The 25274-nt window shown below is 47.5% G+C and overlaps 1 protein-coding gene across 1 annotated transcript in view; it reads left to right on the forward strand.

The window, feature by feature from the left end:
- TSNARE1 (t-SNARE domain containing 1) overlaps window positions 1-25274 on the forward strand; it is a 356177-nt gene that overhangs the window by 246148 nt on the left and 84755 nt on the right. Inside the window, exons 9-10 of the mRNA XM_083449087.1 lie at window positions 16923-16995; window positions 22251-22333. Of these exons, the coding sequence (XP_083305213.1) occupies window positions 16923-16995; window positions 22251-22333 (156 nt within the window). The remainder of the gene's footprint in view (window positions 1-16922; window positions 16996-22250; window positions 22334-25274) is intronic.

Consider the following 25274-nt stretch of genomic DNA (forward strand, 5'->3'; position numbering starts at 1 on the left):
TAGATAGATAGATAGATAGATAGATAGATAGATAGATAGATGATAGATAGATATAGGAACAGTTGCACAAAGTGACAGAGGAAGAAAAATCCCCCAAGAAGAAGCTGTAGGTCACACAAACAAATTATCTGTTGTTTTTACAGCATAGAACCATTAAATGCAATAAAACACGGCATTCACAAACAAGAAATAAAAGCCAGAGAGGATACAGCAGGGCACCTTGGCCTACTTCGTATGGCAAGGCTATGCTACCTTCAGTATCACAGGCAGTGCATCTTAGTTCCAGACACATTGGAGAATGTTCCTGGATGTCACTGAGACTTTTGGTCGACCGCTTTGGAAACAAGATGCTTCACTGCATAGGCATTTTGTCTGATCCAGCAAGGATCGTCTTAAATTGGCTTGGCAATGGCTATATATAAACTACTCTGAGACCTGGTGTGGTGCAGTGACCCCAGAGCTATGACTAATCCAGTCCCCACTCTGAATCTTGTCTGTGCCATAAAATCTCTAGAAAGCCTTAGGGGAGCCACTCTGCCACAGTCTCCATCTACTATATGGGAGACTTACAGAGTTGCCCTAAGCCAGGCATGGCCATACTTGGCCCTCCAGCTGTTTTGGGACTACAACTCCCATCATCCCTAGCAAACAGGACCAGTGGTCAGGGATGATGGAAATTGTAGTCCCAAAACAGCTGGAGGGCCAAGTTTGGCCATGTCTGCCCTAAGCACTACAGCTAGATAAAGACTGTGAAGCACTTGGGACACAAGGAAATGCTATGCAAATGTTGTCTTATCAGTCATATATCCTGAGAGGCAACCTTGTCCTCCCCTCCACCTTTCAACAATTAGGAAAACTCTTGACACAATCCTGACTCAAGGCATCCCTGTGTGGATTCTGGGAGCCATCAACCTCAAATTTTGTACCATCTCTTTAAAAAAGATGTGAGCATCTGATAGCAGGACGAGTCATGGTATGGACAAAGAGGATCTAATGTGGAAGTGAATTTTACAAGTACTAGGGGATGGCAGAGGGCTGGCTGCTGAGATTGTACTTAAATTATTTCCAGGAATAAGAGCTCAAGAGAGAGCTTTATGTGCAGGGAATCTGAGTACCAGACCTCATTGCAATCTCTTTCCATTTTTGACCATCGCACTTGCCGCTTAATGAGGAATGTGGGATCAGAATGCAGAAGTAGTGGCAAACAAGTGTGATATAGCAGTCAAAAAACACACACACACACACAAAAAACCAAGGTTACAGCTCAGGTTGGAAACAGCAGCACTCTAATAATAGCTCCTTGGAGTAATTCTTATCAGCAAGTGTATTTAATTTGTCCTGAATTATTTCAGCCCCGACACTAATCCATGTGTTAATAATAACGACAATGGCATTCTTTATTTAAACCGCTCTAAGATTGGGGTGTGCGTTCCTTCATTTCCATTATACGATTGATTAGCTATTCCAATAAGTGTGTCGCCAAAGTCATTTCGAAAGAGAAAGAACCGCACTAAAACAAACCCTACTTTGAAGAATGATTATTAACAATTCAAGAGTTGCATTTTTCAGTGTCGTTTTAAGGAATGTGTTTAATGGTATCAACCTCGAGACGCAATAAAATAAAAATAAAATTCCAATAGCAACCAAGAAAACCTATTATTTTTGCCACGTCACTGCAATCTTGTTACTATTTTGGCTGGAGGAATATTAATTATGTATTCCTCTGTTCATCAGACAATTGTTCTCTGCAGAGGAAGCCGAGTGCTTATGCAGGAAGCTGCCTTTTATACTCAGTGGCATAGCGTGGGGGGTGCAGGGGGGCCCGGCCGCACCGGGCGCAACATCGGGGGGGGCACGCTCGCACTCGCAGCTCTCTGCCCCTACCTGGCTCACTCACTCTCTCTCACTGCAGTGCTGGCTGTGCAAATCCTATCCGAGCCGCCGGGTCGCCACCCACTGTGGAGGGGAGGGTGCCAGGCGTGTGGTGCGGTGCGGAGAGAGAGCGAGGGACTATCTGGGGGAGGGACAGTGCAGCGGGGGGGGGCGCAAATTACTTGCCTTGCCCTGGGTGCTGACAACCCACGCTACGCCACTGTTTATACTAAGACCCATACAGTTCAATATGGTCTACACCAGGGGTCCTCAAGCTTTTTAAATGGGGGGCCAGTTCACTATCCCTCAGACACTGTTGGGGGCCGGACTATAGTTTGAAAAAAATATGAACAAATTCCTATGCCTGCCCTCACAGAGTGTTTGTTGTGGGGGAGGAAGGGAAAGGAGAATGTTAGCTGCTTTGAGACTCCTTCGGGTAGTGATAAAGCGGGATATCAAATCCAAACTCTTCTTCTTCTTCTGCCCTCACCCTGCCTTCCTTCCCTGCCCTCACTGTCTCAAGGCTCTTGATGAGCTTCTTGATCGTCCAGATCTCCACATTCCTGTCAGCAATGCTGGGATCATCCGCCATCTTCTCCCTCCTCCTCCTCCTCCACCGCCCCACCTGTGGCTGTTCAAGTCAACCGCCAAGGCCACCACCACATGGAGAGAGAGGAGGGAGAGAGAAAAATGAGAATGGAACCTCGGCAGAGGTAAAAGTAAAAGCCGTCCCTCACATCAGAGGCTAGGCTAGCAGGGTCAGCAAAGTTTTTGTGGCTTGGGCCAGTTCACAGTCCCACAGACGCTGCGGTGGGCTGGAATGTGTGTGCGTCCATGCATGCGCAAACGTTATTTCCGGCATTCCTTCTGGTGTGGAGGAGGCATGCGCAGCTTCCTGCAGCCAATGGGAAGCCAGCCAGCATCGCAGAAGGCGGTCCCCACTCTGCTCCGCGCCGGTTTAGAATGGAGCCAACCAAGCAGGGGTCCTGAGCAGGCGGCGGGAGTCCATGGGCTGGTTAAATGACCCCCATGGGCCACTTGTGGCCCATGAGCGTTAGGTTGGTGACCCCTGAAGAGTCATCGCTGCCCATGCGCAACACCGCCCACACCCCAGAGGACAGGATCACACTTCAAAACGACCTTGACAGATTAGAGAACTGGGCCAAAACAAACAAGATGAATTTTAACAGGGAGAAATGCAAAGTATTGCACTTGGGCAAAAAAAATGAGAGGCACAAATACAAGATGGGTGACACCTGGCTTGAGAGCAGTACATGTGAAAAGGATCTAGGAGTCTTGGTTGACCACAAACTTGACATGAGCCAACAGTGTGACGCGGCAGCTAAAAAAGCCAATGCAATTCTGGGCTGCATCAATAGGAGTATAGCATCTAGATCAAGGGAAGTAATAGTGCCACTGTATTCTGCTCTGGTCAGACCTCACCTGGAGTACTGTGTCCAGTTCTGGGCACCACAGCTCAAGAAGGACACTGACAAACTGGAACGTGTCCAGAGGAGGGCAACCAAAATGGTCAAAGGCCTGGAAACGATGCCTTATGAGGAACGGCTAAGGGAGCTGGGCATGTTTAGCCTGGAGAAGAGGAGGTTAAGGGGTGCTATGATAGCCATGTTCAAATATATAAAAGGATGTCACATAGAGGAGAGAGAAAGGTTGTTTTCTGCTGCTCCAGAGAAGCGGACACGGAGCAATGGATCCAAACCACGAGAAAGAAGATTCCACCTAAACATTAGGAAGAACTTCCTGACAGTAAGAGCTGTTTGACAGTGGAATTTGCTGCCAAGGAGTGTGGTGGAGTCTCCTTCTTTGGAGGTCTTTAAGCAGAGGCTTGACAACCATATGTCAGGAGTGCTCTGATGGTGTTTCCTGCTTGGCAGGGGGTTGGACTCGATGGCCCTTGTGGTCTCTTCCAACTCTATGATTCTATGAATATAGAGGTGAGCAGATTTACCATGCTCCTAAAGTTGTGTCTCCTTCATTTTCACATCCACAAGAACACCTAGATCCTGGCTTGTCAGTTGGATTCTTCTTTGTTTCGTGTGCTTGAAAAGAAATAAAACCCCATGTCTCCTTGGACATGGTCTGTTTCAGCTGAGGCAAAGACTGGTTTATCCTCCCACTCCTAAAGATAAGTTGCCGTTGAATCAGTGAGAAGGAATAATGCAAGGACTAGGTATAATGTACAAGGAGAGATTATATAAAGGGATGCAAGTCTAGCCTCGAGGACATTCCACCATGTTGTCGGTGGGGTGGGGGCTGAACCGCAATATCTTAAGTTGTGTGCTTCAACTTAATCGGATTCTGAGGGGGTGGAATTATTTAAGACAGCTGAAAATTGAGTACAGAGGGGCATATCAGATAGAGATTAGAGAAGTGAATATGTAAATGAAGAGGGGAGAGGTATGATAACTCTCCGAAGTTAATTATTTGGGAGATAACGGGATAATTCCCAAGGGCAACTTTTGAGTCACTGGCGTCAGGAAGTGTTCCTCATACATAGACTGCGTATTACAGAAAATCAAAAGGGTGGTCAAACGAAAACTGAATGGGTCAGAATCAGCTAGGGCTTGATCCAAGAATCTTCTGCTGTACGTTATTCTGACCCCTCTGTTTTGCTGCTGGAGAAGAAGGGAAAGATGAGATCTGGCATCATCACCGTGCACTGGCTGTTCTTGAACTGGTCTGGCTATAAATGCCTCTTTGTCAAGGTTGGGTCTTTAGGAGGACATAAAGATTGTGCATTTCAGCAGTTGAATCCTCATGGTCCCAACTCTACAGTTCTGTGATTCTCTGATTCCCTTATTATGGCAACTGTCTCTCTATCTCCCTATTGCTTGTCAGCTTGTCCACTGATTATCATAGAGTTTCAGTGTCAGAAGGGGCCACGAGGATCATCTAGTCCAGCCCCTGCAATGCAGGAATGTTTTGCCCAATATGGGGATTGATCCTACAACCCTGAGATTAAGAGTTGCATGTTCTACCAACTGGGCTATCCCAAACTCGCATGCCACCACCATAATAATAATAATAATAATAATAATAATAATAATAATAATAATAATAAATTTATACTCCTCCCTCCCTGGCCACAGCCGGGCTCAGGGCGTCTAACACCAGTAAAATTACAATAAAAAATAATTTAAAAAAATATTTAAAATACAGGTTAAAATATAATTTTAAATGCAGCCTCATTTTAAAAGTAGCCCATGGATCAAAACCATAAGGGGAGTGTCAGGGAACTGCCATCAGTGCTGGAGGGAGAGAGCAAAAGCCAGAAGGATTCCAGAGAGCGTCCAGGGATTGGGAGAAGCAGCCCATCTTCTGGGGAAGAGAATCAGCGTAGCACCAGTGGAGAAGGGGGGCCAGATGGGGAAAGCAGCTAGGCGGTCCCATGACTCCTTGCCGGGGACCAGCGGGGAGAGAAGGGGTCCTCCGCTGCCTACGCCCTCCTTGCGCAGAAGGCTTTCGCGCAGAGAGAGTAGGAGAAGACTAGGCGTCAAAGAGCTTCTTTGCTGGAAGAAGTTTCAGAAACGCCCACTGACAGATTCTGCCAGCGATTGAGTCAGCCACGGGTGAGTGGCTGTCCGGACAGAAAAGGTTCACTTAGGCAACCCAGCCAGGTGTTTGCACTGGCTTACGCACGAGCAACCCCTAGAACCATTACAGGGAGGGAAAGGGTTAGGCTGAGTCCAACTTGCACTTTGATGTGCTTTTCTTCATATGTCAGCATCAGTTTATTTTTTAAAAGAAGGTTTTCATGAAAATTCATCAGCATTAGCATTTTAGAGCAAATTTCTCCAAATATAGAGAATTTTGAATGCAAATTCCTCTGAAGAGCACAATTTCGCAAAGCAATTTCCCCTAATATAACACATTTTATATCTTTATGCATTTCCCCAGTATACAAACTTTCATTACAGATTGTTTGGCTGTACTTTGGTTCATATAGTGGTACCTCCGGTTGCAGACAGGATCCGTTCCAGAGCTCCGGTCGGATCCCAAGGTTTCTGCAACTGGAGGTACCGCTTCTGCGCATGCACGCAGCGTGGCATGCACGCGTGGTGAAACACTTCCGGGTTTGCCACTTTCGCAACCCGAAGTTTACATTACCCAAGGGTAACGTATGCCGAGGTGCTACTGTATATTGTTTTGAAGAATCTGAATTGTGTAGGTTCACATTGAGATCCTAACCAAATCAATTGTTGTTTAGTCATTTAGTTGTTTAGTGTCCGACTCTTCATGACCCCATGGACCAGAGCACACCAGGCACTCCTGTCTTCCACTGCCTCCCACAGTTTGGTCAAACTCATGCTGGTAGCTTCGAGAACACTGTCCCACCATCTCATCCTCTCTCTTCCCCTTCTCCTTGTGCCCTCAACCTTTCCCAACATCAGGGTCTTTTCCAGGGAGTCTTTTCTTTTCATGAGGTGGCCAAAGTATTGGAGTCTCAGCTTCAGGATCTGTCCTTCCAGTGAGCACTCAGGGCTGATTTCCTTCAGAATGGAAAGGTTTGATCTTCTTGCAGTCCATGGGACTCTCAAGAGTCTCCTCCAGCACCATAATTCAAAAGCATCAATTCTTCGGCGATCAGCCTTCTTTATGGTCCAGCTCTCACTTCCATACATCACTACTGGGAAAACCATAGCTTGAACTATACGGACCAACCAAATCAATAGCAGACAGTTCTGATGAAGCACAGATTCCCCACCCCCAAACCTAAAGGCTAATTTTGCAACATTTCTACTCCCAGCAATAAGTAAAGCAAACATATTGTGGGTCGATAGCCCTGTAAATAAAGCCTGTGTCATAGTTCTGGTTTTGATTCCCTTTGATTCACTGCCTAGCAGACTTTTTCTCCACCCCGTATTTCTCCCATTAAATATATTAAATCTTCTGGGTGAGTCAGGTGCTCTCTAACTGCAAATCAAACCTTTTCTTGTGAAGCTGATACCACATTTTAAGTGAAATAATAATTGAACAGCAATTGATAATTCATGGCAGTTTAAGACAGCAATAATTACTTTCGTTTCCCAGAACTCTCCTAAAATGAAAATGAATTTATATGTGCTATTTCCCCAGTTTTAAATGACCCTGGTGGGAAAAGGGTAGGTGTGTGAGAAGACCCTCTTCAGAGCAAAATTACTTCTATCCATTCCCATACCTTGCCTTTCACGTTTGAATTGTGCCTGCTTCCTTTTTCTTCTGGTCTGTAGACTTGTGGCCTTCCAGCTGCCATGGGACTCTCAGTCTGTAAAATCTGAGGATTCTTGCAGAGCAGGTGAGATCCCTGTGGACTGGAGGTGAGAAGATGGAGCTAGCTTGCTTTCTGCTGCTCCAGAGGGTAGGACCCAAACCAATGGATTCAAATTGAAGAAAGGAGATTCCGACTAAATATCAGGGATAACTTTCTGATGGTAAGAGTTGTTCATCAGTAGAATGGACTCGCTCCCAGGGTGGTGGACCCTCCCTCATTTGAGATATCCATCATCAAACCTTTATTGGCACCACATTCAAACATTCAGAATAAATAGGCCAGTGCGATCTCGTTGCCATTTCAACAGTACAGTCATTTGCCAAAGGGAAGAAGAGGCGGGCAATCTATTTCATTTCTGTGGGTCTCCAGCAAGGGCAGGATCCTGTAGCATACTTCGGCAACAACAAATCAAATAGAGGAACTTAGCTACTGTCTTGGTGAGCTCCTGGTCTCTCCCCTGTAATAAGAAGCGTATAACCTCTGTCTCCGGTTTCCATGTTGGAATACATAGATGGTCTAGAAATTGTTGGCAGAGGTCAATTTGAGATATTAAAACGTAGATTGGAGGGCCACCTGTCAAGGGTTCTTTACCTGTGGTGCCTGCATTGCAGGGGTTTGACCATTGGAGATACCTTCCAATCATTCACTTATATGATTCTATGATTTCAATGCTCAGTAGCCTCATCTAGCATGGGATTCTGCATCCCACCACCATCCAGAGGGCCTCAGGTTCTCACACGACCCCTAGAGGGAATTGTATGTTTGGGAGTTTGCATGGCTATTGCATAAAAGAGAGAAGCAGGCAGGAATATTGTTGCACATAGAGCAAACGGAGTGAGGACCAGGAGTTGCAGAATTCTTCTGGCATGCAAAACCCTAAGCAAAGTCAGTGCAAAATGTTGGAAACCATTCAAAGAGCTGCTACAGCTCCAGGCTGCAGTGATACCCCTTCTTAACTTCTTGCACCATCTTCTTAACTTCAGTCAGTCAACAGACCTCGCATGGTGCCTCTTCCAGTATTCAGTGCAAGCAATATCCAGTGACTTGTTTCCCCCTCTTTTTTAAAAGCAAGATTGTACAAGCCCACAATAAGCAGCCCTCTCCAACAGCCGTCGTCAATCAATGTGAGAGATGATCGCAGTGGCTTCTCCAGCTTCTCCTGTATTAGTTTGCACTCTATTTAGCCTCTGGCATGAATTAGATGATTCTCAAGTTCAAAGGAAGCTCCTGTGATGTTCAGAAAATCGTTGCCTTGTTGTTGCCTTCCCCCATGTCCTTCATCCGTTTGGTTGCGGGACTCTTTGTTCTCAGAAGCCGCTCAAGAGGGAAGGAAGTTTTTGCTTTGCTAGATAAATGCTGGAGCCAATTTAATTTATTTGGAGAGTGGCTTTGCATGTGTGATTTGGGCTGAGTGCCAGTGCCGGCAAAGAAAAAAAAAGTTACTGAAAGACAGGGCTGCTTATTCTCCCTGTCCTGTAACGCATATGATTCTAACACAACCATTGTCCCACTCATTTTGCCTCTGACCCATCATGGGCATGCAGTCTTGGGAACATTGTGCTTGAGGGAATGTGCCACTCAGACTGAGAAAGGTCCCTGAAACCTGTGATAAATGTACTTTGCCCCATGGGGAATTTTTAAGAACTGCTTAATAGAGAGGGTGAGCTACGTATGGTTTGTTGGCATACAACCAAGGAAATGGGGGCAATTGACAGGCCCCCAGCTGGCTCCAGCCCACCGGCCGGTGTGCCGGACGATCTCCAGTCCTTGTTGCAGCATCTACAACCCACAGCTTCAAAAGCTGGGGCATGCAACTCAGCAGAGATAACGCGCAAACTGAAGTGGCAGGAGAGGTTGTGTAAGCATATTTACAAGCAGTTTATACAGCATACATCACGACAAAAGGAAAACATGTCTGCTCCCTTTCGTGTCCAAAGCAAGACGGCATAAGCAAGAGCTCTACACAAACAGAAGTTCCCAGCAATCTGTGCTGGAGTGTAAACAGACATGTGACACCCAACAGTCTCATGCCTGTCCCTTAAGGTGGAACGGAATATCCCAACATGGTTTTCCTATTAGTAAATTCCATTTAGTTAGACTAAATGTGGAGGATCAGGAGATATAATAGCCGTGATGGCTATGTTCTACCTTCCCAGCCAGAGGCAGTAAAGTTTCTGAATTCTAGTTGCTCGAAACCACAAGAGAGGAGCAGGCTGTTGTGCTCAGGTCCTGCTTGCAGATTTCACACGATTTTCCTGGTTTCCACTGCAATATCAGGATGCTGGTCTAGATGGGTCATTGGTTTGATCCAGCAGGCTGTTTCTTTGCTCTTCTTCCTTGTCTTCAGACCAATCCTGTTTCTCACCCATATGAAGGGTTACTGTTGGCGTTCTACTCATCCTGAAAGTGCACGGTCCTCGTGAAAGCCCATGGGGCTGAATCCCAGGAGCTTGAGCACGGCTCGAGACAAGACATTTACAAGACAGGCAATTCACTCCAGCAATTCTTTTCCATGAGAGATTGTCAGGCTTGACCGGGAGGAATAAATCAGTGAGCAGCAGAATAGCTACAAGCCTTCCTGGCTCCTTTCCATCTGCGGCTTCTGGTCCTGAGCTTGACACACAGGACGACAATAAGTGATGATGGTTAAGTGTTGTTTCACAACGTGGCCTCGCCTCTATTAGGGAGCGCTGGAGTATGTTGCCAAATTATTTCACATTGGCTTCGGAACAGCTCCGCTGAGCCGCAGACTCCTCATAAGGCCAGCAAGCGACGTGAGGAAAGATGCTTTGAACAGAGAGAGAATGCATCTGGTGACACAGCTGTATATCTTGATTTCTTACGAGTGTCAAGCCAAGGAGCAGGTCTGATGGTCACCCCCAAGGGCCACTCCGGAAATAACAACAGCACTCAGAAAGACTTAACAAATGCTCTTACGACTGTAGTCTGTAGGCCCACAAGACTCTTGTGAATTGCACCCTGTGGAATCTTGAAATTTAACATTTAGGATTGCATTGATAAAATAAGTCAGGGATGAGGAACACACACCTGGTGGCCCTCCAGGTCTCTATATGGCCCTCAAAACTCTCCCCAGACCAAAACTCACCATTCCTGCTTTGCACCCTCCTTGAGAGCTTATTGCTGGCTGGGATGTATCCTTGAACTCTGATATTGCCTCTTCCTTGCCTAGAAGGAGGATAGAGAGGGCTGGGGGTGTGTGTTTATGGAAACTAGCCACTTGTACACATAGTTGAAATTTGCATTCATTGATCTGCCTGTTAGGATATAGGTCCATTCCACCTTTAGAAAAAGATGTGTGGATTGTTGTATGTCACATGTCTGTTTACTTCCAGCACAGTCTGCTGGGAACTTCCGTTGTATATAGCTTTTGCTATGCTGCTGTTTGCTTGGACAGGAAGGGAAGCAGACATGTTTTTCCTTTGTTCCTGATGTTGTTTAAACGCCTGTAAATATGCTTCCATATGCCTCTGTCTGCCACTTCTGTTGTGAAAGTTATTCACTCTGCTGATTAGAGCGTGCTCAGTCTCTGAAGGCTTCTGAGACTCGAGTCGCTGATAGATGCTATTCTGAGAACCAGAGTTTGCCCAGCTGTTGGCCAGTGGCTGGAGCCAGCTGGGGGCCTGCCAAATGGCCCCGTCTCCCCGGACGCATCCCAACACTGCCAACCTTTTCCTCCAGCCCCAACCACCGATGGGGTGTGGGCCTTAGAAGGAAACGTAAAACGGAATGCAGCCTGCAAGCTGAAGTATTAATCCCATGTGTAAACATTCTGTTCCTTGCTTGCTGTCCCCCCAAAAATGTTTCTCCAGTAGCGTACCACCATGCAACACTTTTGTTCCTGCTTTGAGGATACACAAGGTAAAGGTAAAGGGACCCCTGACCATTAGGTCCAGTCGTGTCCGACTCTGGGGTTGCGGCGCCCATCTCGCTTTACTAGCCGAAGGAGCCAGCGTACAGCTTCCGGGTCATGTGGCCAGCATGAATAAGCCGCTTCTGGCGAAGCAGAGCAGCGCACGGAAATGCTGTTTACCTTCCTGCTGGAGTGGTACCTATTTATCTACTTGCACTTTGACATGCTTTCGAACTGCTAGGTGGGCAGGAGCTGGGACTGAGTGACGGGAGCTCACCCCGTCGCGGGGATTTGAACCGCTGACCTTCTGATCGGCAAGTCCTAGGCTCTGTGGTTTAACCCACAGCGCCACCCGCGTCCCTGAGCGTACACAAATGGCAGCCTAAATTGAGGGATTCATTCATCACTAGATGTAACAGGTACCACCTCTGAGCAATTAGCACCCACCTGATGAATCTCAAGACTTGAGCCTCGGCTGATGCGGCGACGCTAGTACTGTGGCATAAAGAGATGCCTAAACTGGGAGCATGACAAACCGCCATTTAGACGCCCCCTTTGACATTTCTGTGCGCTAAAAGCACAAAAAAGGACTAGAACCCAAGGGTGTTCTCTTTTTGTGGCAATGCGCGTTGCTCTGACATTTCTGACCCCTTCTTTATAATTCCACATTTCCATCATTGGTGTTTCATTTTCTATTTCAGAGGGGGACAAAGGTGCTATATTTAGCTGTACCCATTACTCGCTGCAGGTGCCTTTGGAGCTACTGTTTGTCCACCCTGTGCAATTTGAACCAGCCTGCCCTGTTTCAGTGACCTGATGAGATTTTAATCTTTGTGATCTTCAGAGTTCAATGTGTCCCGTTCACCCTCGTGACGCCGATAGTGGAACCAGAGGTGGCATTATATTTGTGAGCAATTAATTTACCTAGGGAGGCAAGTAGGAGACAGTGATCTGTAGAAGGCTCCGTCTATTGTGAGAAACAGCGTACTATTATTATTTTTTGTTTGGTTTGGTTTCCTGGTTTCAAATATGAATTACAAAGTCCCAGAGGCTTCTGCCATCTGGACTAATGAAGTGGGAAACCTCCCGTGCTCAGCAAAAGGAAAGTAGGAAAGTGGTTTTGAGAGCCAAGCTGACGTTTCTGTCTGCTCTCAGGAGAAACACCTTCCTCTGCTGTTTGCTTTATGCACAGATCATTTCCCACATCTAGAGTTTATTAGTCATTCTGTTGGCGTCTTCTCTTAAATATGCCTGTTTGTGTTTGGTGAGGGTCTGCCTGCTTCATGTGTATGTATGTGTGCTGGAGAGGAAGATGGTGTTTATGTATTTTTGAAGACTATGTACCGCCATCAAATGTAGCATTCAACCCACAGCTCCCCACATTCGTGGAAAAATGATTTAGGCTCCTGGCATAGTGTGGTGGGGAAATTATGGGCTGCAATGCTTCTGGACTGCACCACATCAGACATGAGGTGGTCGTGTGAGGTCATACTTCTCAATGCTCTCAAGAATGTAGCATACCATCAGGTCAGATCACAGTTCCATCTACCTCAATGTTCTCTAAACTGACTCTGGGAATTCAAGGTGTGGACATTCCCAGTCCAACGTTGATATTCCATGGATTATGACCTTTGCAATAATAATAATAATAATAATAATAATAATAATAATAATAATAATAATTTATTATTTGTACCCCGCCCATCTGGCTGGGTTTCCCCAGCCACTCTGGGCTGCTTCCATAGAAACCAAAAATACACTAAAATATCACACATTAAAAACTTCCCTGAACAGGGCTGCCTTAAGATGTCTTCTGAATGTCAGTTAGTTGTTTATTGCTTTGACATCTGATGGGAAGGCGTTCCACAGGGTGGGCGCAGCTACCGAGAAGGCCCTCTGCCTGGTTCCCTGTAGCTTTGCTTCTCACAATGAGGGAACCGCCAGAAGGCCCTCGGCGCTGGACCTCAGTGTCTGGGCAGAATGATGGGGGTGGAGACGCTCCTTCAGGTATACTGGGCCGAGGCCGTTTAGGGCTTTAAAGGTCAACACCAGCACTTTGAATTGTGCTCGGAAACGTACTGGGAGCAAATGTAGGTCTTTCAAGACCGGTGTTATGTGGTCTTGGCGGCCACCCCCAGTCACCAGTCTAGCTGCCGCATTCTGGATTAGTTGTAGTTTAGGAGTCAACTTCAAAGGTAGCCCCACGTAGAGCGCATTGCAGTAGTCCAAGCGGGAGATAACTAGAGCATGCACCACTCTGGCAAGACAGTGTGTGGGCAGGGAGGGTCTCAGCCTGCATACCAGGTGGAGTTGGTAGACAGCTGCCCTGGATACAGAACCTTCATTAACTAGACAGAAGTACTGTTTCAGGGGGACAAGGGGCAGGAGTCCTATATGGGGTAACTGTGCCCCTGAAGGACCAGATATTCAGCCTGGGAGTCATTATGGCCCCTCAGCTGTCCATGGAGGCGCAGGTCAATTCTGTGTCCAGGGCGGCTGTCTACCAGCTCCATCTGGTATGGAGACTGGAACCTGTCTGCTCCCTGTGGTGCATGCTCTGGTTATCTCCCGCTTGGACTACTGCAATGCGCTCTTGGAAGGTGACTCAGAAACTACAACTAATCCAGAATACATCCACCAGACTGGTGAGTGGGAGCGGCTGCTAGGACCATATAACATTAGTGCTAAAGGACCTACACTGGCTCCTGGTATGTTTCCGAGCGCAATTCAAAGTGTTGGTGCTGACTTTTAAAGGTTTTGTTTCTTTAATGCAGGGACAGGGCACAGGTAGGTAGGGAGTATTAAAAGAAAACAAAACAAAAAATCCATTTCTGGGGATGTAGTACTCCTTTCTTAAATATTTGCCTGGGGCAGCCCTCTTAAGGTGAAACAGAAAGGTGCTGCTCTGCTAATAATAATAATAATAATAACAACAACAACAACAACAACAACAACAACAGTTTATTTATACCCCACTCATCTGGGTGGGTTTCCCCAGCCACTCTGGGCGGCTCCCAATAGAATATTAAAAACATGATAAAACATAAAACATTTAAAAGTTCCCTAAGGGCTGCCTTCAGATGTCTTCTAAAAGGCAGACAGTTGTTTATTTCCTTGACATCTGATGGGACGGCGTTTCACAGGGCAGACGCCACTACGGAGAAGGCCCTCTGCCTGGCTCCCTGTAGCCTCAGTTCTTGCAGTGAGGGAACTGCCAGAAGGCCCTCGGAGCTGAACGATGGGGGTGGAGACGCTCCTTCAGGTATACTGGGCCAAGGCCGTTTAGGGCTTGAAAGATCAGCACCAGCACTTTGAATTGTGCTCAGAAACGTACTGGGAGCCAATGGTGTCCCTGCTGTCAAGGTTTTGCTTCCAGGAGTCACACAGCTGGGACAGCTTCCAATGAAATCTCTTGAAATCTCTCCAGAAGCCACTGCCATGCAGAGTTTGGGCACCCATGGGCCCCACAGAATTATGCCACCCAAGGCCACTGCTTCATTCTGCCTCATGGGAGGGCCGGCTATGATATGTGATTGCTCAAAGTGGAAATAGGTCAGTTGTAACCCAATACCAATCTTTTGGGCTTTTTTTGTCATGATAGGAGCATGCATTGGAGCCAGTGTGGTGTAGTGGTTAAGAGCGGTAGTCTTGTAATCTGGGGAACCGGGTTCGCGTCTCCGCTCCTCCACATGCAGCTGCTGGGTGACCTTGGGCTAGTCACACTTCTTTGAAGTCTCTCAGCCCCACTCACCTCACAGAGTGTTTGTTGTGGGGGAGGAAGGGAAGGAGAATGTTAGCCGCTTTGAGACTCCTTATGGCAGTGATAAAGCGGGATATCAAATCCAAACTCCTCCTCCTCCTCCTTCTCTTAATCTGTCTGTTCCTGTTGTAGCCAAAGAGCCAAGTAGTATGGGTGTGCTTTGGATGTGCTGTTGACATTAAGCTCTCTGGGGAAGGGGTTTCAAATTACATGAAAGGAGATTGCAGCTCAACATTAGGAAGAACTTCCAGGTGGTAAGAGCTGCTTTGCAGTGGAACAGACTCCCTCATGAGGTTGTAGACTTCCTTCATTGGAGGTTTTTCAACAGAGGTTGGATAGTCCTCTGCCATGGATGCTTTGGTTGAGATTATTGCACTGTAGGGGGGTTGGAATACATTACCCTTGGGGATCCTTCCAACCCCTCACTTCTGTGTTTCTGTGATTCTAAGCAAACCTCCTTCACAAAGAAGACCTCAGGCATGTGGCCAACAGAGGATTGCCCTTGGGTTGGGAAAAAGAAAGGAAAGCTTCTCAGCCTCTGATTTAAAAGTTATCCCCCTCCTCCGGGATTCTGCAGACCCTTTTGCAACTGTTAATATTGTTGTTGTTTAGTCGTTTAGTCACGTCCGACTCTTCATGACCCCATGGACCAGGGCACGCCAGGCACTCCTGTCTTCCTCTGCCTCCTGCAGTTTGGTCAAACTCATGCTGGTAGCTTCAAGAACACTGTCAAACCATCTCGCCCTCTGTCGTCCCCTTCTCCTTGTTCCCTCAATCTTACCTGTTGGGTGTAGTGAGGGGTTAACCTTCTGTGTCTCGAGACCGAGGAGATGGGCTTACAAGGGAAGTAAGCCAGGACATGACGAAAGCAGCTTGGAATGTTGTGTACTGAGTGAAAATCGAAAGCAGGTTGTTGCGTCGCTGCAAGCAGAGGGAGAAGATGCAGCTTGAATCAGATGGAAGTTGGAGTTTGTAAATACACTACTTTTGTGCCAATAAAGGGATATTAGGACAGAAGAAACATTTGAAGAAACGATCTACAGAGACTCCCAGGGGAAGTGTGGCTGGGCGCCGAACAATAAAGCAATAAATCTACTGAACATTACCCAACATCTTTTCCAGGGAGTCTTCTCTTCTCATGAGGTGGCCAAAGTCTTAGAGCCTCAGCTTCAGGATCTGTCCTTCCAGTGAGCACTCAGGGCTGATTTCCTTCAGAATGGATAGGTTTGACCTTCTTGCAGTCCATGGGACTCTCAAGAGTCTCCTCCAGCACCAGAATTCAAAAGCATCAATTCTTCGGCGATCAGCCTTCTTTATGGTCCAGCTCTCACTAATATTAGCATAAATAATTAAAGGTTTATTGTGTTTAATGACAAAGAGAACGGATAATATTTGTGAGACATTATCCCTAGCCTTTGTTCCGTCGCCCTCCCCTTCCTCTTCTCTTTTTCTTGGTTTTTGTTTCTTGGATTTGTTCAGCGGCTCAATCGTGTGTGTGTGTGTGTGTGCCTTCAGTAATTCACAATGACTCTTTCCAGCTTTATTACAAATTAATGAGATTCTTACTGCATTACATAATTAAGTACTGTGGTATTCACAGTCACATAATGAACTCTCTCCCCCAAAAGAGCATAGATCCACTTGGCACCTCTGATGAATTCATCACGGGAGACAGCTTAGCGTTCCAAGCAGCAGGGCTGCGATTACTCAGACGCCACAGGTTCTAATCCCAGAAGGAGCAAACTTGCAAATGAGCTGGGCACCGTGGAATTGAATATTCAAGGGATCCTTTCTCGAGGGAGCATTAGATAACTGAGCTGGGAAGAGAGCACATCTGGGTGTGTGTGTGTGTCTGCAAAGCCAGTTCATCAGGGACCAGGGTGGTCTAGTGAATCCCACTTAAAGCCATGACCCGAAGATGGCTTGGACGTCACTTTGAGAGCATGTAAAGTGAGATGTGGCGTTTCAAATGCTCATGTAAGAACATAGGAACGTGTTCCGCTCATGAGCCTAGAGCATGCTGCTTCTTGCTCAGGTGGAACAACTCTTCGATATTTAAATGAAAATGGTTTTTGATAAGACCAGGAAAAATACCATGTATTGTTGTTTAGTTTGCACAAAATGCTGATATTCTTTATTCTTTTCAGAGTGATATGTTGGATGTAAACCAGATCATCAAGGACCTGGCCTCTATGGTATATGAGCAGGGTGACACAATAGGTAGGTATCATTGCAGCATAATGTTGTTGGTTTGTTGCTTGTTTCGTGATGTTCCTTAAATCCAGGATTCTTCTTCTTCTTCTTTGGCGATCACTCGTAGCCAAGTAAGATTGACTTCCATAAACATGGTTTTAACAATGACTGTGGAGGCCAATTCTGGATCTACATATCCTTCCACAGTGGGGACACAGGTTTTCAGGCAAGAGTTGATCATGGTGTGGATTTGCCAAGCATGCCTTAGCACATTTCTCCCTTGCGTCCTGAGTTCAAGTGTCTTCAAAGCCCATGACACCTTTGGTAAAGGCTGTTCTCCAATTGGAGCACTTGCAGGCCAGTGTTTCCCAGTTGCTGGTGCTTATACTACATTTTTTTAGACTTGACTTGAGAGAGTCTTTAAACCTCTTTTGTTGACCACCGGCATTACACTTTCCATTTCTAAGTTCACAATAGAATAGTTGCTTTGGAAGACGATAATCAGGAATCTGCACAACATGACCAGTCCAATGAAGTAAATGTTGAAGAACCATTGCTTCAACACTGGTGATCTTTGCTTCTTCCAGTACACTGGCATTAGTTCACTTGTCTTCGCAAGTGATGTGCAGAATTTTTCGAAGCCACCATTGATGGAATCTTTGGAGGAGTTTGGAGATGGTGTTTATAAGTGGTCATGCTGGCCACATAACCCAGAAACTGTACACCGGCTCCCTTGGCCAATAAAGCGAGATGAGTGCCGCAACCCCAGAGTCGGTCACGACTGGACCTAATGGTCAGGGATCCCTTTACCTTTAAGGAGTCTCAAAGCGGCTAACAATCTCCTTTTGCCTCCCCCCCCCCCACAACAAACACTCTGTGAGGTGAGTGAGGCTGAGAGACTTCAGAGAAGCGAGGAGCGGGGAAGCGAACCCGGTTCACCAGATTATGAGTCCACCGCTCTTAACCACTACACCAGCAAAGGTCTAGCTCACACAAGCAATCTGCATCTGGACTATGCATCTCTAGACTGCATATTTGGGGTGGAAGCTCATATGTCTAAATGTTCTTCCTTACATGGGATGCTAGTTCACAACTTGCATGGGTTTGACAGCCTTATTCTCCACAAATCTATCCGATTCCCTTTAAAGCCATCCCAAGTTGCTGGCCATCGTTGCACCTGGTGGGAGCAAGTTACATAGCTTAACTCTGCAAGTGGGGAATGTGGCTCTATATATCAGATGCTGTTGGGATGCGTCCGGGGAGACGGGGGCATTTGGCAGGCCCCCAGCTGGCTCCAGCCAATGGCCGGCAGCCGGGCGAACTCCAGTTCTCAGAATAGCATCAATCAGCGACTCGAGTCTCAGAAGCCTTCAGAGTCTGAGCACGCTCTAATCAGCAGAGTGAATAACTTTTCACAACGGAAGTGGCAGACAGAGGCAAAAGGAAGCATATTTACAGGCGTTTAAACAACATCAGGAACAAAGGAAAAACATGTCTGCTTCCCTTCGTGTCCAAGCAAACAGCAGTATAGGCAAAAGCAATATACAATGGAAGTTCCCAGCAAACTGTGCTTGGAAGTAAACAGACATGTGACATACAACAACCCACACATCTGTTCTAAAGGTTGAATGGACCTATATCCTAACAGATGCCACACATCTGCAGGTTTGATGTGACCCATAGGCTCTGTTTGCTTTCCCTACAGTTGACCTACAGTGGTTCACATGCTTTTTGAAGAATTGCAAAGTCTTTCCAATCTCCAGGGACCTGGGCTTACAACAACATCCTTCTTTGCCAGGGATTTCTCCCTGCGAGTTGTGAGGTGCAAATTATTGCAGATTCAAAGGGAGCCTAATGTGAAATGTCAGCTAAGAGGAAGAAGTCCCAAATCTCCTCCATGGGCATGAGAGGAAAGCAGACCAACGAGTGCCTTTGCATTAACTGAGAAAATCTTGCCAGCCCAACTGAGGCGTTTAGACAAATATTTGCCTTTAGATAATGAAATGTGCTTCGGGATGTAAAATGTTCTTTGCGCGAAGGAGCCAGAGATTCCCCAGAAGTACTCAAGTGGAGAGGAGTTTCCTGGTGCTCAACTAAGAGAGACTAGGATGTACCAGGAGCCGAAAGGCAGAAATAAGAACATAGGAAGATCCAGGCTGGGTCAGAGCAAAGGTCCCTCTCCTCCAGGGGCAGGGAATGGAGTTATGGGACCCCTGAGCCAAGGAGAAAAGTAACTATGCAAGCTTTGGAAGACATCTGAAGGCAACCCTATATAGGGAAGTTTTTAAATGTTTAATATTTTAATAATGGTTTAATATACGTTGGAAGCTGCCCAGAGTGGCTGGGGGCAACCTAGTCGGGTGGGCAGGGTATAAATAATAAATGTTTTATTATTACTATGGAATAAGGTAAAGGTAAAGGACCCCTGATAGTTAAGTCCAGTCATGAACGACTCTGGGGTTGCAGCGCTCATCTCGCTTTACTGGCCGAGGGAGCCGGCGTTTGTCCACAGGCAGTTTTTCTGGGCCATGTGGCCAGCATGACTAAGCCGCCTCTGGTGAAACCAGACCAGCGCACGGAAACGCTGTTTACCTTCCCACCAGAGTGGTACTTAATTATCTACTTGCACTTTGACGTGCTTTCAAACTGCTAGGTTGGCAGGAGCTGGGACCGAGCAATGGGAGCTCACCCTGTCGCTGGGTTTCGAACCGCCAACCTTGCGATCAGCAAACCTAGGCTCTGTGGTTTAGACCACAGCACCACCTGCGTCCCTTTACTAGGGAATAGGACGTCCCTATTTTCATCAGAGAAATGTTGGAGAGTGTGCAGAGGCCACTAACCTTTTTAGGCCTCTGAGCACATTGGGATTTTTGAGACAGAGGGACAGAGGACACTATACAATCTTGCAGTGCACACACACCCTGATCGCTTGGGAAAGCAAAATGTTGGTTCTGGCAGAATTAATCTGAACCTTGAAACCTCAACATGCCGAAGGAGGAACTTCCTCCCTTAGCTCTGCGTAAAGATGCCAGGCACACCCTAATTTTGGGGATGCACAGAGAATGCACTTTCCCAGTGCACCACCACCTGAACTATTGAGGGTGGCAGAACTACCAAGCGGGCAATCTTAACACCACCCATCACATAAAAGGTAAAGGTACCCCTGCCTTTACGGGCCAGTCTTGACAGACTCTAGGGTTGTGCGCGCATCTCACTCAAGAGGCCGGGGGCCAGCGCTGTCCGGAGACACTTCCGGGTCACGTGGCCAGCGTGACATCGCTGCTCTGGTGAGCCAGAGCCACACACGGAAATGCCGTTTACCTTCCCGCTAGTAAGCGGTCCCTATTTATCTACTTGCACCCGGGAGTGCTTTCGAACTGCTAGGTTGGCAGGTGCTGGGACCGAACAACGGGAGCGCACCCCGCCACGGGGATTCGAACCGCCGACCTTTCGATCAGCAAGCCCTAGGCGCTGAGGCTTTTACCCACAGCGCCACCCACGTCCCCAAAAGGTAAAGGTACCCCTGCCCGTACGGGCCAGTCTTGACAGACTCTAGGGTTGTGCGCCCATCTCACTCAAGAGGCCTGGGGCCAGCGCAGAATTGTAGAGTTGGAAGGAACTCTGAAGGTCATCTAGTCCAGCCCCCTGCAATGCAGGAATATACAAGTGCCTCTTACGGGAATCAAACCCGCAACCTTGGCATTATCAGCACTCTCCCCAACTGAGCTATCCTGTCATGGTGCCCTGTTTTCTTTCTGCTGCAGCTTGTCTTCTGCTGAAAACCACATTATTCGCCCTGCTCTCCACTGGGGCAGAAATAAGCAACTGATGCAATTTACGTAATTAATGCTGTACATAGCCCTAGGATCATTATATTACTCATTACGAAATGCAAATAGGAGGGAGCAGGGACTGTAACCAACTGCATATCATTGACGAATAGAAAGCAACAGCAAATACCAATTGTGCTTCTTGGAATGATTTCTGTAAGTGGACCCTCTCAATTTCCTCTTCCGTTTCTGCTTTTGTCAGAATTCTCTGACAATCCTAGACATTTGCTGCCATTTTGCGGCAAAGCATCACATACTTTCGTCCCCCTACAGTGCAGCCCTCAATCATGCTTCATGCATAATGTGAGCTGCTGAAAGTGTCAAAATTGGTTGCTTGGCATCTGTCTGTCTCAGGAGACCATGAAGAAGGAACGTGCTTTTGGGAGTGGAGGGGGGCGGGATATCCAAAGCTGGGAACAACATCCAGGAATAGAAATCCCAGAAGTTTATTTCCCCTGTATGGATACTGTCCGTGTCGCAGACCCGTTGGGAGACCCGCCATCCTTGCTCAGAGCTGATGGTTGCCCTCCTTGCTGGATGCGGCGAGAGATCAAGGAGACATCAACAACCCGTGTGTCTGTCTTCTTCCTTGGCAGTCCTTTTTTGCACAGAATTAAGCTTCTCGGTTTTTTGCCGGGCTCCGGGAGACATATCAGACGTGAAAGCCTCAAGCTCCATGATAGCATGCATCAGTTACTTCCCGTGACCCTTCTCACGGTGTCCCTTACGGCGAGATTTATTTTCTGAGATATTTCCCATGCAGCGAAAGGGGTCCCACTCCTGACTCGCTGGCGGCGGTGGTGTCGCCGTTGGAAAATATCCAAGCAAAACAGAACGGCTTCTGTCTGATAATGTAGCATTCCGAATTATCCCACCCAGCCCCGTTTGCCACTACTGTGGCTGTTTCTTTCTGAGCTGATGTGGGCTCTTGTCTTCTGCAGAGGAGAGGTGAATTGGCCCAATCTGATGGTTCTTTTAGTGCTAAACAGATGATTTTTTTTTTTTTTTTATAAAGAAAGCCCCTAGGTGAGAAATGGAGGTGTTGCTTTGAGCAAGAGACGCTCTTCGCATCCAGCTTTGATTTGTAATTAACTCCCCGGGCCAAAGAATTTGTGGCAGCTTTAAGAGTCATTTCCTTCCTGATTGATGGGTACATATTATGCTGCTGGTGACACTATCCTGCATTTTTTTTTAAAAAAAAATAATCTCTGTGTTTATTGTTTATTTTTTATTTATTTTGCAGAGGGGGGATTTTAAAGCAGAATTCCTCTTTTCCTGTAATGCCTCTCTTTTGTTTTAATTTGTTGTCATTTGCATCTGTAATTGCTTGTTGGTCCTATATTTTGTCAGCCACTTTGAGTGTGACTTGGGTTATGTATAAATTAAATTAAATTTCAGGATTTGCTCGCTACTCCATACCATGTAATTACTTTCTATTATCTTAATTTACAGATAGCATTGAAGCCAACATCGAGACTGCCTCCTCCAATGTACAATCTGCCAATGAGCAATTGGCCAAGGCCAGCCAACACCAAGTAAGTTTGTGTGTGTTTTAAGGAACAGAAAATGTCCTGATTAGATCCGTGCTATTTAAAATGATTTGGGCAAATTGAACCTGGCTCTCTACCAGTAACACTCTTACCGTGTTTGGAAGTGACTTGGAGAGTGTTCCTAAAATGAGAGCTTAACCTCTCTCTCTTTTTTCCCCCTCCCAAGATTTAAATGACTCCCCCCCCCCCCCCTGCTGGGCTGGCAGCTTGCATTAAAGACATCAGTTTGAGACCTGCATATTAAGCAGACTTTTCCCAACAGAAAACGAAGCAATTAGCAACTGTTGTTCTTTGAAAAATGGTGTTAAAATGCATCCTTTACGCCTGTTGTGTTCTCCCTTCTTGGAGCATCCTAACTAGACAGCTGATTGAAAAGATTGTGTCGCTGGCAGATGTGGTCCCGTGGGGAAATGGGATTAAGCTGCAGTCTTTTAAAGCTTCTACCAAAGGTCCTTTTGCACTGTGGCAAGAATGAAATAGGCACATGCAAACTGCTAGACGTGTTCGAGAATAGGCAGAGTTGTTGATGGACTCTGGAAAAATGTGTGTGGATACACCAGTAGTACGAAACAGGGCCTAGAACAGGGGTCAGCAAACATGTTCAGCAGGGGGCCGGTCCACTGTCCCTCAGACCTTGTGGGGGGCCGGACTATATTTTGAAGAGGGGGGAATGATGCAAGAGCACCACGAACCCCAGTGGCTGTTTACCTGCGTCTTGCGAGCAGCAGGGGATGAGTGGTGCATGAAAGGGCTCCAGAGAGGGGCTGCTGAAAATGGCAGCCACTTGAGCACTGCTGCTGGCACCAACAAAGTCCAGCCCCCTTCCTCCTCTAGGCAGGGCAGGGAGAAGCCAGGAGGAGGGAGGGAGGAGGACGTGCCGCCGAGGGAGGGAGAGGGAAAGAACTCATGAGCTGGCAATCCACACAGTGATTCCCAGACCATACGCAGGCTAGATCCAGAAGGCAATTGGGCCTGATCCAGCCCACGGACCTTAATTTGCCTACCCATGGCCTAGAACAGGTGAGAGATCCCAGGTTTCGCCTGAGACTGACAGGTGAGATGTTTGGCTTGGCCATGGGGTCCTCATGACCATCTTGTTACTCTGTTGTGGCGAAAATGCTCTCTGTCTCTGCCATCTCACCATCTGAGCAAAGGTTGGGGCTGTTCCTTGATAAGCAGCTTTTGTTTACTGGTAGGATAAGAAAATAAGGAGCCAAGGGCAAAGCAGAAGACACCTGATGTTTCTTCTGTCTCCAGAAACCCACCAGAAGCAGGTGGACTCCAGAAATAGCTGGCATGCAGCTCCTTCGACTGCCACAGACTGTACTGAGGCCCATAGAGGAGAGTTTCCAAGCCGCTTTCATATCTGGCAAACATCAACATTCCCAGGGACTCCATGGCTAGACACCAGGGCTCCTTTAACAGGTGGCTGAGCTTGCTGTCTTGCCAAGGGCTGCCCGTCACTAAGCAATAGGTAGGAAATTGGCCATCCTTCTCAGCAGATGTCTGAATGCAATACAAGAGATGAGACTGACTAATGAAGGGATCCCAGAACCGCTAAAGATGGTCTAGGCCATGGGTCTGCAAACTAAGGCTCGGGGGCCAGATCTGGCCCAATTGCCTTATGGATCCAGTCCACTGACGGTCCAGGAATCGCTGCGTGGATCAGCGGGGAATTCTGATCGTTCGGGCTGCGCCATTTCCCCCCCTCTCCCTCTCACACACCGTGGCGGCGCCTCCTCCCTCCCTCCTCCTGGCTTCTCCTCGCCCTGCCTAGAGGAGGAAGGGAGCTGGGCTTTGTTGAGCCATGGTTGACTGAGTACCATTTTAAGCAGCCCCTCTCCGGAGCCAGCTCTTTTGCGCTGCTGATCATCCCCCCGCCATCGCTGCCGCCACCAGCCCCTGGCACTCGCAAGGCACAGGTAGGCAGCCACCGGGGCTTGTCCGGTCCTGTGGAGAAGGGTGGGGAGAGTCGTGGGGGGGATTTTTTCCCTTCAAAATAGAGCCCGGCCCCCCACAAGGTCTGAGGGACAGTGGACCAGCCCCCTGTGGAAACAGTTTGCTGACCCCTGACTCTAGGCACAAGTGGAGCCATCCTGTGCACTACAAACTCCTCAAAATACAAAGGTCTTTGCATTTCCATTACAGTGGTACCTTGGGTTAAGTACTTAATTCGTTCCGGAGGTCCGTACTTAACCTGAAACTGTTCTTAACCTGAAGAACCACTTTAGCTAATGGGGCTTCCTGCTGCTGCTGTGCCACCGGAGCACGATTTCTGTTCTCATCCTGGAGCAAAGTTCTTAACCTGAGGTGATATTTCTGGGTTAGCGGAGTCTGTAACCCAAAGCGTATGTAACCTGAAGCGTATGTAACCCGAGGTACCACTGTACAGCGTAAGAGTGAATGCATGTTAGAAAGCATCTTCTCTATAACTGAGCACCTTTTGGTCCTCCGTGTGTTGAGACTTGTGAGTATCGTGCTCCCTGGGCTGATTCCTGAACATGCTCCCACCCCATGGATGCTCAGAGAAGCAAGACCTTCTTCTTCTGACTAACTGGATCCTTCACACTGGATCCTCTCCTCATCTTCGTGTGTCTCAGCTGCATCGGTTGCTTCCTCTCAGTGTTTAGCCAGCTCCCTTGCAGGAAATGTAATCCCAAAAGGATAAAAGGTAAAGGTAAAGGTACCCCTGCCCGTATGGGCCAGTTTTGACAGACTCTAGGGTTGTGTGCCCATCTCACTCAAGAGGCTGGGGGCCAGCGCTGTCCGGAGACACTTCCGGGTCACGTGGCCAGCGTGACATCGCTGCTCTGGCGAGCCAGAGCTGCACACGGAAGCGCCATTTACCTTCCCGCTAGTAAGCGGTCCCTATTTATCTACTTGCACCTGGAGGTGCTTTCGAACTGCTAGGTTGGCAGGCGCTGGG

The sequence above is a fragment of the Podarcis tiliguerta genome (assembly GCF_965153285.1).
Source record: "Podarcis tiliguerta genome assembly, chromosome: 7".
NCBI classification, from domain to species: Eukaryota; Metazoa; Chordata; class Lepidosauria; order Squamata; family Lacertidae; genus Podarcis; species Podarcis tiliguerta.